The 16,434-nt window shown below is 38.7% G+C and overlaps 1 protein-coding gene across 1 annotated transcript in view; it reads right to left on the reverse strand.

Moving 5' to 3' along the window:
- The window catches only part of LOC105511518 (proteasome-associated protein ECM29 homolog), a 57,909-nt gene that overhangs the window by 28,717 nt on the left and 12,758 nt on the right, over nucleotides 1-16,434 (reverse strand). The window contains exon 2 of the mRNA XM_011941673.1: nucleotides 6,177-6,307. Coding sequence (XP_011797063.1) covers nucleotides 6,177-6,307 — 131 coding nt within the window. The remainder of the gene's footprint in view (nucleotides 1-6,176; nucleotides 6,308-16,434) is intronic.

The raw sequence follows: 16,434 nt of genomic DNA on the forward strand, positions 1-16,434 counted from the left end.
CAGGCCCCAGTGTGTGATGTTCCCCGCCCTGTGTCCACGTGTTCTTGTTGTTCAGCTCCTACCTATAAGTGAGAAGATGTGATGTTTGGTTTTCTATCCTTGTGATAGTTTGCTTAGAATGATGGTTTCCAGACTCATCCATGTCCCTGCAAAGGCCACGAACTCATCCTTTTTTATGGCTGCATAGTATTCCATGGTGTATATGTGCCACATTTTCTTAATGCAGTTTATCATTGATGGACATTCGGGTTGGTTTCAAGTCTTTGCTATTGTGAATAGTGTGAGGCATTTTTATTGTATTCTGAATATCATCTGATACTATCAAATAATTTGTAAGAAATAACAAGCTTCCTCTCCTTTAAGTGGGAAACGAGAGCAAAACAGAAATTGACAAGTCAACAGTTTGCATGGATAGAAAGGGATGTACAGAGGCTCATGTCAAATCCTCAATTATACTACAATAAAAAGATTATCTGCCAACAGAAAAGAAATCAAGCATTGAGAAGTAAGATTTGTAGAAGGTCTTGCCTAAGAAAGACTCAAGAGTTTAAGATAATTATTCTGCAGGGCCAGGTTTACACTATTCTCCCTCATTTCTGAAATTTGTGCTCTAGCCTCAAAGCATGCACAAGGAAAGATGTAGAGATGTTTGACAGTGACAGCAAAAAATTCCAAGAGATCTAGAGCAATAATGAAATAGGTGAATTGTGTTTAAGAATAAAAACAACTCTGTAATCAATGTTGAATGAATGATAAAATAGTAATACTAAAATAGCTATCATTTATCACACAGTTTCTATGCACTCTTTCCCCAGGCATTCCTTATCTAATACCATTCTCATGACAACCAGTGAGGTGGTGTCATTCCCATTTCACAGATAAGGAAGCAGAAGGCTCAAGTAAAGTAACTTGTCCAAGGATACTGGGCCAGCAAATAGCAAAGTCAAAATATGACTCCAGAGCCCATTTTTTTTAACCTTTTCAAACACTGATATTTGAATTCACATCAGTGACAGTGTTTGTCAGTGAGACATGATACCTTCCAAGCTAGAAACTTGCATTGTCATCCATACTTCATCCAAACTTCCTATCTGTCCTGGATCTGTGATACTGCTAGGGGACAAGGGAAAACAATCAGAAGGAAGTAGTCTAAAGGAAAGAGCCCTCTTCTGACATTCTAATCTAGGCTGATTCCTAGAGGGACTCTATAGAAAATTATTATCGATGGAGATAGAGAATCTTGCCCACAATTACATGCTTTTTTTAAATAATAAATTTATTTTGATTTTTTTTTTTTTTCCAAGACAGGGTCTCACTCTGTCACTCACGGTGGAGTTCAGTGGCATTATCATAGCCAACTGCAGCCTCGAACTCCTAGTCTCAAGGAATCTTCCTATCTCAGCCACTGCAGTAACTGGGACTACAAGCACATGCTACCATGCATGGCTTTTTTCTTTCTTTGGTAGAAATTAGATCTTGCTATGTTTCCTAGGCTAGTCTCAAAACTATCTTCCAACCTCAGCCTCCCAGAGTGCTGGGATTACAGGCATGAGCTACTGCACTTGGCCTATTTTGAATTTTAAATGGATTAATTACTTAATTTCTTACTAGCATTATTGTCAAGTTAAATATTGGTGAATTTCCTAAATATGGTTTTATCTTGTCTGGAATCCTCTATAAACCAAGAAAGATTTAAAAATCACTTGTGGAATTCAAATAACATTTCAAAGGCTACTGTAAATATTTAATGAAAAGACAAGTCAGAGAGTTTAGCACAATGTTTAATATATAACAGGCTATTTTAGCTGTTTGATTCCATTTCCCCTATTCCAAAAGTTTTCCAACTTAACTAATTTGAAAAGGACAAATAAAAATGCTATTTTATTAGTATAAATTAAATATATTAAGTTCGAAATGATTACATTTATCCTTATTACTTTATTCTGTTTTATTGCTTTTTAAAGTTATAATAAAAAGATACATTTATTATAATAAATCAAATGGAAAATCTTAAGCATCCCTTTTCCCTTGTCCTTTCACAGCCCCTTGAAGACACCAGTGTTGACAGTTTGATAACGAGAAAGTGAGAGAAGGGAAGAGAAGGAAAGAAAGGGAGAGAGGGAAAGGACAAATAGACCAAGTGATAAAACAGGTTAATAATCATGTATATTTCAAAATAGCTAGAAGATCTAAAATGTTCCCAACCCAAAGGAACAATAAATAAGGTGATGAGTATCCTAAATACTAAATTATTTGATTACATATTACATGCATGTATCAAAATATCGCATGTACTCCATGAATATGTATAATTATGTATTAATAAAATTTTTTCTTAAAAATTTAAAAATAGGGTAATAATCACAATAACTGATGTAAATGCCCTCAATTCAAACCTCAAAAATAAGTGACATTTCCACTGTACTAAGAGATACAGCCAAAGTAAATAAGGTTAAAATTGCAGGCTGGGGCAAATATTTACCAGACAGAAGGAAAGCAATGGTTAACAATACTAATTTTGGATAAAAAAGGTTTTGGAGAAAAAACCTTAAATGGAATTTCAAAAGATAAAAAATATACATAAAATACTATAATTATTAATAAAGACAAGGTGTTAAACTTGTACATCAAAATGCAGCAAGCCAAGATGATCAAAACTGAAAGAAAAATCAGAAAAACTGTAACAGCAGTATGACATTATACTTCAGTACTGCCAACTTATAATAGGACTGGAAGACAGGTTCAAGACATAAATGCACAATGTTACTAATAAATGGCCATAACTCATGCTGAGTTCCATATTCCACAAACAGGACGTATCCCTTTTATCTTCTGAAAGGCTTTTCTTACAAACATTAGAATACACTTTGAAGGACTGTAACATTTGCACACTATGATCTCTGACCAGAATGCAATAAAACCAGGCAAAATTTTTTTTTTTTTTTTTTTTGAGACGGAGTCTCGCTCTGTCGCCCAGGCTGGAGTGCAGTGGCCGGATCTCAGCTTACTGCAAGCTCCGCTTCTCGGGTTCATGCCATTCTCCTGCCTCAGCCTCCCGAGCTGGGACTACAGGCGCCCGCCACCATGCCCAGCTAATTTTTTGTATTTTTTTTTTTTTTTTAGTAGAGATGGGGTTTCACCATGTTAGCCAGAATGGTCTCGATCTCCTGACCTCATGATCCGCCCGTCTTGGCCTCCCAAAGTGGCAAATTTTATATCAAATATTTTGAAACTAAAAACAACACTCTTATAAATAAGACAAAGATAAAATGACCAAACTGCACATCAATATAACTATTAAATATAATTAAAATAGTCATCAAGGAGAAAAAGGAGAAATTCATAAGCTGAGGGTATTTTTGGTTCTTTTTTTTTTTTTTTTTTTTTGTCGGAGTCTTGCTCTGTTACCCAGGCTGGAGTGCAGTGGCCAGATCTCAGCTCACTGCAAGCTCTGCCTCCCGGGTTCCCGCCATTCTCCTGCCTCAGCCTCCCGAGTAGCTGGGACTACAGGCGCCGCCACCTCGCCCAGCTAGTTTTTTGTATTATTTTTAGTAGAGACGGAGTTTCACCGTGTTAGCCAGGATGGTCTCGATCTCCTGACCTCGTGATCCGCCTGTCTCGGCCTCCCAAAGTGCTGGGATTACAGGCTTGAGCCACCGCGCCCGGCGGTTCTTTTTTTTAAACATATTATAATTAAAGAATAAAGCATTTAACTTGATGCCCAAGCTTACATTGTGAAGTTCAAAAGCCCTGGGTTCAAATCCTGGCCCGACCATTTATTATCTGACCTTAAACAAGTGTATTAATCATTCCAAGCCTCAGTTTCATCTATAAAATGGGGATAATGCCTACCTCACATAACTTCATGAGGATGTAAGTCCTTAGCACTTTTCTTGACACATAAGAACCACTGACAGATTATTATATAAATTAAAACTTTACACAAGAAAAACATATCCAAAAAAGGAAATAATTTGAATAAAAATAGAAAAAATACAGTTAAAAAGGTAACATTAATCTAAAAGCTGGGTTTCCTTTCAAAATGGCCCATTAAAAGGTTAAAACTTTGGTAGTAATAAAATCAGAAACAAGAATAGAATTTCCCATTTGAAATAATGATAATAGAATATTAAGAATAATAGTATAAAATTATGGGAGAAAGATATGCTCACCTGCTTCAGTAAACATTTAAAATCTATATGTATTCCATAACATCACATTGTAAACCTCAAATATACATAATAAAATTTATTTTTTTAAAAAATAGTAATAGTATGATAGAAGTGAATGATACACAATTGAACATTTAAAGTAGATGGACAGAGATGAATGACTTTCTATAAAAAAATAAAATACAAAGAAACAAAAAAAAGAAATCTAAGATAAGTAAATGAGTTGAAAACCACTGACAATACTAAGCCTGGACTAATGCAAAATTTCCCTGTTTGCTCTTCAGGTCTCCACTCTTGGCCTCTACTCCAAGTCTTTCTCCAGCCAACAGCTAGAGTTATGGTGGCACTACCATCAATACCCTTTCAAATTAGTGCCCCTGGAATACCTCTTTCCCCCTATCAGGCTTCCTCTCATGCACTGGAGACATCAATGCGGCCTTCTCCAATTTCCTGAAGGCATCACACTCTGTGCGTTGTTCCGAACACCTGCACAGGGCCTATCTTTAATGGTCTCCCCCATCTCTTAGCCTGGCTACTTCTGCACACACCAGAGGCCTCCCCTTACACCCCCCACTTAGTCTAAATTATGTCCCAAATATATTCTCTCATAAAATCCTTTCCTTTTCCATCTTGGCAAGTATCACAAATTATAATTATGTACTATTTGCCTGACTGTTTTATAATGATTTCCCCAACTAGGTGTTGTCATCATTCATCACCATATCCCCAAGATCTGGCATACAGAAGGCAATCAGTAAATATTTGCTAAATAACGAAACTGATAAAGCTAAGTAAGTAAACAGAAATCAATTCCTGAAGGGCCTTTTAGACCTTGGTATCCTAAGGGTAAGAGAAGGCCACAGAAGGGTTTTAAATAGAAGAGTGATATAATCAAATGCACGTCTATCTCAGCAAAGAAGGATTAACAGCAGACATGCCAAATACATGACAAGAATGCCATTCCCTCCTGTAAAGAAACATAAACATAAAAGACATTCTTAAAGATACTCTTTCTGCACTGAACCCAAATCAGACTTTGGAATCCCTCTCAGGGCAGACCTCCAGGAATTCACTGCCAAATAGAGTGGCCCAAGGAATAAAACCTGACTATAGCTCAAAGACTGGATGACCTATTATAAATATACTGGAAGACTAATGAACAATTCTACAAATCAAGGGGAAAATGTTCCATGTAGAACAGTTCCGTTAAAAAATGAAAATACTGGCCAGGCATAGTGGCTCATGTCTGTAATCCCAGCACTTTGGGAGGCCGAGGCAGGTGGATTGCTTGAGCTCAGGAGTTTGAGACCAGCCTGGGCAACAAAGTGAAACCCTGTCTCTACAAAAAATTTAAACATCAGCCAGGCATGGTGGTCTGTACCTGTAGTCCCAGCTACTTGGGAGGCTGAGGTAGGATGGCCTGAGCCCAGATGATGGAGGCTGTTGTGAGCTGTGATTGTGCCACTGCACTCCAGCCTGGGTGACAGAGTGAGACCCTATCTCAAAAAAAAAAGAAAGAAAATGAAAATGAAAATACTGATGTGACAGTTAACCAACTTTTTGTAAGAGTACTTTGCAGAATCCTAAAACAGGAGCTATACAATACTTCGCTTCAATTTTTTTTATTTTGCTTACTTTTAGTTAAAATTATAGTCTTTGTCAACAATTAACTAAAGAATATTTTTGCCCCATTACCACATGACTTTCATATTGGAATCAAGGGCATGGATTTCAGATCATGTCTCCATCCATTCCAGGATAATTATCTCAATTATACTATCTGGCACTGATGCCAAGTAGACAGTTGGTGCTAAAGGCAGCTGTGCTAAGGATACAAAAGCTACTTTTAAATCATAAAAGCTGGTTCTATACTTACTCTCCATTTTGAAAGGCCATAATTAAGATCACAAACCTAGAATTCAATAATGGGAACAGAGAACTCACTTGATAATGTGTATTCATTTATTCATCATTTGATTCCCCCAGCTGTCCCAACATGCTTACCTTTTTACGTACTCCTTCTTGGGTGCTAGACAGTTTGAGCAAAACAGGAGGAAGGAATTTAGATATAATATTCTGTAATTGTTCATCTGTTTCAGCATGGCCAAGTCGTAAAAAGACCCGTTCAAGCTGATCTATAATATAAAAGGAAAAAAAGAGAGAGAATTTAGCAAACCAAAACAACCAAGACCAATTATTTTTATAGCTTATTCCTTTTTTCTGTACTGCAATCCTTCAATCAGAACTTTTAACTATAGCTAGCCCTGTACAGATATTTTGACAGAGCTACAAAACACCAAAAAGGTTAATTGTTCTATCCTGGTCTACCTTTTAGAATGGAAGAAAACAAAACCAAGAACAAAAAAATTCTCTCCCACATGCAAGGTTATTCAGTTTTAACTGGATACTGGAAAGGATACAAGATTTCTGAAGGCATTTTCTGGAACTAGTTAGTAGAGCAAGGCAGCAAAACTTTAATCAGATACCATCAGTTATTAGGGACAATATATCTATCCCTGGTGAAATTATCTTACTGATGAAGTTTCTCCAAAGGTAGGATCACTGCCCATTACTGTGTTAGGGTTACCTAGTTAGAAAGAAACAGCCAAGTTTCCCCAAGAAAGTCACTATGAGAGACATGTTAAATGACACCATGGGGATACTCTCAGCAAAACCCAGACTGTGATAAACTATAGACAAGGCAACTTCTTCAACGAGTACACTGCTGGGGCAAGCGGGAAGATGGGGATGAAAGGGGAGCCTACGCAAACAACTAGGTATTTGATTTTAGGGAATTACTGTTAAAATTGTTTTAGGTACTATGATGGTATTGTGGTTATGCTTGTTTTTTAAAGGTCCCTACAAAAATTGTCAATGGGAATTAGGGAGTTTTCTAATGAGCTAAAAATGTTCTATATTTCAATCTGCGTGATTACAGAGATAAATACATTTACAAAAATTCATCAAACTCTACACTTCCATACCTTCTACTGTATCTACTATACTTCAATTTAAAATATGTATTTGAGGGAGTCATTTTTTAGAGATAAAGATGGAAATATTTGCAGGTGAAATAATAGCCAGTAGAATTTTCTTTAAATAATGAGGAGACGGCCAGGCGCGGTGGTTCACGCCTGTAATCCCAGCACTTTGGGAGGCCGAGGCAGGTGGATCACGAAGTCAGGAGATCGGGACCATCCTATATTTAACACGGTGAAACCCCGTCTCTACTAAAAATACAAAAAATAGCCGGGCATGGTGGTGGGCACCTGTAGTCCCAGATACCCGGGAGGCTGAGGCAGAAGAATGGTGTGAACCCAGGAGGCGGAGCTTGCAGTGAGCCGAGATTGCACCACTGCACTCCAGTCTGGACAACAGAGCCAGACTCCACCTCAAAAAGAATAAAAAATTTAAAAAAAAAAGAGAGAAGACACTGGGGAGGGGTTATATAAGTAAAACCAAGATTGCCACTAATTGATAATTATTCAAGCTTCGTAACAGATACTGAGAATTACTATTGTGTTTGCCAGAAATTTCCCACAATAATTTTCTAAAGGAAGATAGATTAGATACAGATTGCTCAATAGATGGATCAATGACAGAGATGTAGACAGATACATGGATAGACAGACTGATAGATCAACAGATCGATCGGTCAATTCTGAGAGGGGCAGAAGCAATGACATCCTAGTAGCAACAAGCATACCCAACACCCAGAATTGATCTTGTTTTTCATACCATACTCCAGCAAAAGGAACCACGCTGCTTAGAAAAAGGTCTGAGTCTAGGGATTGGGGCAGGGCAAAAACAAGATGAGCCTGAAGCGTCTTGCAGTGCCTAACAGGAAATGGAACATGGGGTCGGGCACAGTGGCTCATGCCTATAATCCCAACACTTTGAGAGGCCAAGGAGGGAGGATTGCTTGAGGCCAGGAGTTCAAGACCAGCCTGATCAACACAGAGACACCCCCATCTCTACAAGAAAAAGAAAAAATTAGCCAGGCATGTTGGCAAGTGCCTATGGTCCCAGCTACTCCAGAGGCTGAGGTAGAATTGCTTGGGCCTGGGAGGTTGAGGCTACAGCGAGCCATGATGGTGCCACTGCACTCCAGCCTGGGTGACACAGTAAGACCCTGTCTCAAAAATAAAGAAATGGAACATGGAACAAGTCAAAGGGATACAGGAACCAACCTGAAAGAACTCCTAATGGCCCAAGCCATGACAGTAGAAGGAACAAAATAAATAACAGCGTTGGATTATTAGCCAAAATGTAAATCTACATGAGTCCATACTGATGGAAATAATTACTGAATGATTAAAGAAATTGGAGGGGAGGGGAGGGGAGAGGCAAATTTTTCTTATAGGAAAAATTCAAAATAATATATGTGGCTATTTCCCCCTATAGGAGGTGGAGCTTAATTCCTGCCCACCCTCCCCCTTGAGGGTAGACTAGATTTAGTGACTGCTTCCTTAGAATACGAAAAGGGAGAAATGTTAACTTCACAGTAGAGAAAACTGCCAAATACTATCTTAGTCCAGTAAGAAGGTTAACCTCATGATGTCACGTAGATATCATGTGTCCCTGAAATGATGTAACAAGAAAGGCATTGTACCTCTCTGGCATTCGTAACAAAAACCCATAACCCAAATATAATCATGAGTAAAACAACAGAAAAACCCAAACTGGGGGACACTCTATAAAACACCTGGCCAGTACTCCTCAGGACTTTCAAGATCATGAAAAACAAGAAATGACTAAAAAAAACTATCTCAGACCAAAGAAAGCTGGAAAACATCACAACTAAATGGTGCCTTGCACAGGACCCGGGGGGGGGGGGAAGGACCTTAATGGAAAAACTGGTAAAATCCAAAAAAAAAGTCACAAGTTTAGTTTAAAAAATGAATAACAAAAAGAAAGAAGAGAGGACAGAAAGAAAGACAGGCTCATTCTGAGACTACCAGTGATACTATTTGATAAACGCTGAATGCTGCTGTAAAAGAAGTTCTCAGGAATGCTGAGTTCAACCCACAGTGTTTGCAGAAGTTACAAGTAAGGGAGCAGCTTCTTAGTGCCTTACAGCTCTTAGACCGTAGAAACTACAAATCTGAGCTACAGAAATTGGAAAAGAACTGTTCTGTGGACAAAGGCAGAAAATTAAACTCTTCTTAATAAACTGACCTAGAGAATCTCTGTCAAAGTTAAAGAAAACGGTGGGGGACGGGGGTTGCGGGGAGGCGGCAGCAGCAGGAGGGTGTGGAATATCTGGTCCTTGTTACTTTTCATGCAATCATCTGGATGCTTCTATGTATGCCCAGCATAGTACCTAACATCTTCTCTCCCTCACAAGACAAGCAAATGTGACATCCTAAACACAATAAAATCATGAGAACATGGGAATGGGAAGAAAGAGCACCAACCACCATGTGAGAGGGTCCTGCTAAAACAGGCTAGGTATACCAGAGGAAAAAGAAAAGCCTTCTACCTTTGAGGTGAATCAATCTAACACCGTTAGGTCATCTTCACAGACCCATCTATACTTAGATAAAAGATAAGCTTGATCAAGTCTCACAAAAAGGGAGAAAGGTCAACATCTACAGATATAACTAAATGCTACATGTTTCTTTTTTTTGTTGTTTTTTTGTTTTTTTTTAAATAAGACAGGGTCTTGCTGTCACCCAGGCTAGAGTGCAGTGGCGCTACCACGGCTCACTGCAGCCTCAACCTCCTGGCCTCAAGCTGTTCTCCTACTTCAGTCTCCCAAGGAGCCTGGACTACAGGCATACGCCACCACACCCAGCTGATTTTTTATTTTTTGTAGAGACAGAGGTCTCTGGTCTTGAATTCCTGGCCTCAAGACAGAGGCTGGTCTTGAATTCCTGGCCTCAAGCAATCCTCACACTTTGGCCTCCTAAAGTGCTGGGATTACAAGTATGAGCCACTGCACCTGGCCTAAGTCTTTTGAGTACAGTTGAACTTACCATTCCTTCCCTATATGACTTCTGAGTTTCTAGGCATGCTTAGAAAAGTCATTTTCACTGCAAAATATTTTTAAATATTATATTGTGTAGAGAAGAGTTAAAACAGACCTAGGACTACTACCTATAGAAAGACTTGCTTTCGGCTGGGCGTGGGGGCTCACACCTGTAATTCCAGCACTTTGGGAGGCTGAGGCGGGCGGCTCATGAGGTCAGAAGGTCGAGACTATCCTGGCAAACATGGTGAAACCCCGTTTCTACTAAAAATACAAAAAATTAGCCTGGCATGGTGGTGGGCGCCTATAGTCCCAGCTACTTGGGAGGCTCAGGCAGGAGAATGGCATGAACCCAGGGGGTGGAGTTTGCAAGTTTGCAATGAGCGGACATCACGCCACTGCACTCCAGCCTGGGCAACAGAGCGAGACTGCGTCTCAAAAAAAAAAAAGAAAGATGTGCTTTCTAGCTGAGGCTGGTCCATGGCTAACATCTGGAAACCTGGATTTCAGCAGAGTTCTCATCATTTCCAGAACTGCTAAGAGTGGTCCACTGTGCCTGTCTGTACAAATAACGTTATTTATATACCAGCTTCCCTTCAGGGAGGAATTTTGGTTCATTTTAGGAAGAAAGTACAAACATGACCAGCTCCAAATAAAAAACTGAGGCACCGAGTCTCTGATGACCATCTCTGGTGGATACCATTTCACATGTGCTGTCACAATCACTTCTGGAGGAATCAAGCATGTCCTGTGTGACTCCACCAGAAGATTCTTGGAAGCTTGCACTTGGTTTCCTCCAAACTTCACTCACGTGACTTTTCCCTTTGGTGACCTTGCTATACTAAATCTTAGCTGGGAGTACAAATATATGCTGAATCCTGTGAGTCCTACTAGACAATCACTGAAGCTAGGGGTAAACTGGGAGTCTCCTGGCAGGTATATTCATCTATGTTTTCTTCCAAGTACACTTATGATTTTGCTTTCTACATTCAACTCTTTGATCCATCTGGAATTTTCTTTTGCTATATGGAGGGATGTAGGAAACAAGTCTTTTGTGGGTTTTTAGTATCTTCTTAACTGTGTAACAATACATACAGAAAATCATTCAAAACAAATGCACGGTTTAATGAATTATTATAAACAATCTTGTGACTACCCCCAAGTCAAGAAGAAAATTTATTTTGAAGGCTGCATAAAGAAAGATTTGTACTGGATTCAAAACAGAACTGAAGAAGACTGAAAGATTATATAACATAAAAAAGCACAGTGAGTTTTAAGGACTTGCCCAAGGTCACAGATGTAATTAGCAACAGAGTAAGAATAAGAATGGAGTCTTCTGACCTTTAGTCTAAAAATCCTTGCCTATACCATACAACTGTCTCCAAGAATGACCCTTTTTCTATCGGGTACACATACTATATATACTATACCTTATACAGGAAGTTTTATTTGAAAGAATATCCAAAGGTTCACTAGAATGTATCTCATTCAGGCAGTATTTATTACAAAAAGGGAAAAACACACAAATTCAAAGGTCAGAAAACAACACTAGAGAGAACTCACTACTATGAATAAGAAGCTAACTCCATATGTGACCAGCTGCAATTCAACCTTTCTCCTCCTCCTCCCTGCTCATCAAAATTCTCTCCTCCTTCAAGGCCCAGCACCCTCCCAGTTTCACAGTCAAGCACTCATTCTCCTATCTAGGTCACTCATTCAAGTATCCACTGAAACTCTACCATGTGCCAGAGCTTGGTGGTCATGGGTATAAAGAGTGAAGAGGGAAGAGGCACGGATGTTGTCGAGGCTTACCTCACAGGTACATGATAACTGCATGTAGAAAGAAAATAACAGAAGGCCTGGGACAGACTGTTTGCAAACAACAGCATTTAAATGCAGAAGAAGGAAAGTCTGAAAAAGGGAATGGTAGGCAACACACAAAAATAGAAAGAAAACATGGGGTCAGAATAATTAGGAAAGATTTTCCTAGGAGACAGCAGTCAACCATTTCAAATGATGCAAAAAGATCATGCAAGGTAAGAATTGAAAAGAATCCAGTTCATTTAGCAATAGAGTTCACACCTGACCTTGGCTCAAGTAGTTTCAATGAAGTGGTAGAGACAAAAGCAGACTGTGCAGGCTAAAGGAATCAGTGGAAGATTAAAAAGGATGTGAGGAATACAGTAAATGACAACTCTTCAGAAACTTGTAGTTATGAAAAGGGTAGGGAACAGTTATTTTTCATTATTTCAATCAAGTAAGAGCCCTGAGCACATTTAAATAGCAACAGGAAAAAGCCACTAGAGAAAGAGAAATTGAAGGGAAAAAACTGTTAGACTGTGACCCTGAGAATATGGGAGAGATATAGGATTCAGCACAAGGTCTGAGAAATTACCTTAGATAGGACAGGAAGACCATCTCTGCCATTATAATAGGAGGGAAACAGGAAGACTGGTGTTGATAAAATCAATGTTACAAATTTTATGGAAGGGCCTGAAAGAATTCCCTTCTGATGGTTTCTATTATTTCTGTAAAATAGAAGGCAAAGTCTTCTTCTGAGATTTGGAGAGTACAGGGCAAGTCAGCAGTGTGACAATGGTAGGAAAAGGCCTGCCACAGAGTGAGAGGAAAAATCTGTTTCGTAAAATGAACTACAAATGTGAAGAAAGTGTAAAGGACCCAATTGAGGTTAGTGAATATAAATTTACAGCAGCATTAATCCACACAATCAAACAAATCAAAAATAAATTTCCTATCCTTTCTTCCCCCTACCCCGATAGCATTTACATCAGTGTCTAATCACTGAAAAAATACAAACATATATAGACAGTTTTCCAAATCTTCAGTTACAAATGTGATTTAGGAAAACATCCTTTATTTCATATCAACCAAGGAGAATTTCTGCTAAAAGAAGTATCTAGATTTTGTGTGCATATACATACACACATATGAAAAACACACATTAAAAAAGTATAAAATTCCTCCTTTGCATATATTATGGGGACAATTTCAAATGGGCAATTATTTATAAACTATACAATTATTATTAACATAGACTTGTGAAAGCCCAATTAATGATTCTCTCCAAGAGTCTATGATATAAAGGAGCCAATGGACCTATATTTTCATGTCAGATACATTACTGGTTTTAGTTAGTAAACTAAACCTAAGGTTATTAAAGAACTTGTCTATTACGAACAGCATAAGATTGCTTCACAAGAATGCTGTGAAACATTATATAACGTTATAATGGCTATCATATTATATGTGCAGCTTTTATATTCTTGTGTAATAAAGAATTTCGGTGGCCTCTGTCCATGTTCCTGAGAGGAAAGCGCTACACCCTTGGGATTTCCCCAGTAACTGAAGTGCCTTTGTTATTCATGGCAGGACCTTCTAATCACATCTGATAACTTAAGGCTGAGGAAGTAACTCATAGTGGGCCCCTAGACTGTTCATGCTAAGAGAGAACTTAGGATGGGGGTTGATTACACTAGAAAGACTAACCATCTTGCAGGTTTCAGCCAGGTGATTAGGGGAGCTGGGCAAGGGGAAGGGTTGGAGGGGGAGGGGTGTTAGAAATTTAGTCACATGGGCAATGATTCCATCAATCATCACGCCTGGTCAATAAAACCCAGGACACCAAAGTTCAGGCAAGCTGGTGAGCTTCTGTGATCAGCAGTGCATTGTGTGTATTAGCACACATCGCTGTGCCAGGAAAGTACCCTGACACAACAGAAACTTTGCATCTGGAACCCTCTCAGGCCTTGCCCTACATGTCTCTCCCTTTGGCTGGTTTTAACTTGTATCCTTTTCTATAAAACTATAACCATAAATACATGGCTTTCCTGAGTTCTGACTCATTCTAGCTAATGATTAAACCTGAGGGGGGTCCATGGAGACCCCCAAATCTGTATCCAACAGTTCAAAAGTGAGAGTGGCTCTGGGATCACAGGAACTTGTAGGTGGCGTATGAAGTCGATTCAGTCTAGTGGAGGGCTATGCCCTTAACCAGTTAGGTTTCGCAGAGTAATTATATATGATATAAAATATTTTCTGTATGTTACATAAACATTATATATAATTATTACCTCTCAGAATACATTATTTCTTTAATTTTACCTTTTTCTTTTTTTTCCCCTTAAGTTTCAGTGGCAAGAAGAAATTATGTTTTCCGTTTTTGTATTTTTTGTAGAAATGAGGTCTACGTTGCTCAGGCTGCTTGTGAACTCCTGGCCTCAAGCAATCCTCCTGCCTCAAACTCCCAAAGTGCTGGAATTACAGGTATGAGCCATCATATCTGGCTAACTTTACCTCCTTTTAAAATAAAGCTGACTACTACTATAAAAATAAGTATTTTAATAAATCAGGAGTCTACAAAATATTTGAGAACACACATTCCATCAGTTGGGAGCAAAACATGAATTATCAGTAGAATCCCACCTACAGTAGGAATCCTATGCTAGGTATGTTAATAACCCCATGTACTACCACCAAAAGAAAACTGAGCCAGGCCAGAAAGCTAAAAATCCCATGTGACAATACCTCAGAGACACAAGAGCTCATCATATGGAGGCATAACTTAGCACAAAGTCATAATTACATGATTTTAAGGGTGTTTTTTAATTACTTCTAAAGACACACTACAATGACACAACTTGCAATTATAAATTCTGCTTTAAAAAACTGGTTCATTTTAAATTACCACAAATATGGACTGCATTATTTAAAACCTCCCTACCCAAAAAAAGTGCCAGGACCTTATGAATTCACTGGCAAATTCTCCTTCATAACTTCTTCCAGAGAAGAGAAAAAGGTAGGGTAAGGGGATGGCAGGGGAACACATCCCTGATGTTAAGAGGCCAGAATAACCTTGATACCAAACAAGGGTATCCCCAGAAAGAAAGATAAAAGCAAATAAAAGATATTTCTCATGAATATAGAGGCAAATGAGATAATAAAATAATATTTAACTCATAATACATAAGTAAAAAATATGTAAGTCAAATCCAGTGACACATAAAAAGGATAATACATCATACCAAAATTGGATTTATTCCAAAGATGCAAAGTTGGTTTAACATTTAAAATCGGTGTAATCTGCCACATTAACACAATAGAGAATAACAATCATATGATCGATATATACAGAAAAGGCATTTGATCAAATTCAACATCTGTTCATGCTAAACAGATGGGAACAAACTATTTATGTTGAATAGACAAGGAAGAAAAGAGAACTTCCTTAATCTGATAAGAGATTTTTATTTACAGCAAACATTATATCTAAAGGTAAAATATCGAACACTTTTCCTCTGAGTTCAGGAACAAGGGAAAGATGTTCACTATTACCAATTCTATTCAAATTTATACTGCAAGTTTTATTCAGAGCAATAAGACAAAGAAAAATAAAATGCATTAAGATTAGAAAGGAAAAAATAACGTTTTCATTATTTAAAGATAATAATTGGTACACAAAAAATCCAAAACAAGCTATGGAAAAATTAATAGAATAACAAAACACACAAATAAATTGGTTTCCTATATAATAACAAAATTTGAAAACACCTATTACAATGACATCAAAACACATCAAATAGCTGGGAATTAATCTAGGGAAAAATGTGTAAGACGTCTACACAGAAAACTAAAATAAACCACTGTGAGAAATTAAGGAAAACTTAAAGGATACACCATATTCACAGATTAGAAAATTTTTTTTTTTTTTTTTTTTTTTTTTGAGACGAGTCTCACTCTGTCACCCAGGCTGGAGTGCTGTGGCCGGATCTCAGCTCACTGCAAGCTCCGCCTCCCGGGTTCACGCCATTCTCCTGCCTCAGCCTCCCGGGTAGCTGGGACTACAGGCACCGCCACGTCGCCCGGCTAGTTTTTTGTAGTTTTTAGTAGAGACGGGGTTTCACCGTGTTAGCCAGGATGGTCTCGATCTCCTGACCTCGTGATCCGCCCGTCTCGGCCTCCCAAAGTGCTGGGATTACAGGCTTGAGCCACCGCGCCCGGCCTAGAAAATATTATTAATAAGCTGTCAATTCTCCCCAAATTCATCTATAGACAATATAATCCAAGCACAATCCATCAGGTATCTTGGGTAACACTAAAAAAGCTGATCCTAGAGCCAGGCACAGTGGCTCAAGCCTATAGTGGTTCCAGGCCAGGCTGGGCAACATAAGAAGATACTATCTCAGGCCGGGCGCGGTGGCTCAAGCCTGTAATCCCAGCACTTTGGGAGGCCGAGACGGGCGGATCACGAGGTCAGGAGATCGAGACCATCCT

The sequence above is a fragment of the Colobus angolensis genome, unplaced genomic scaffold (assembly GCF_000951035.1).
Source record: "Colobus angolensis palliatus isolate OR3802 unplaced genomic scaffold, Cang.pa_1.0 Scaffold103, whole genome shotgun sequence".
Classification (NCBI taxonomy): domain Eukaryota; kingdom Metazoa; phylum Chordata; class Mammalia; order Primates; family Cercopithecidae; genus Colobus; species Colobus angolensis.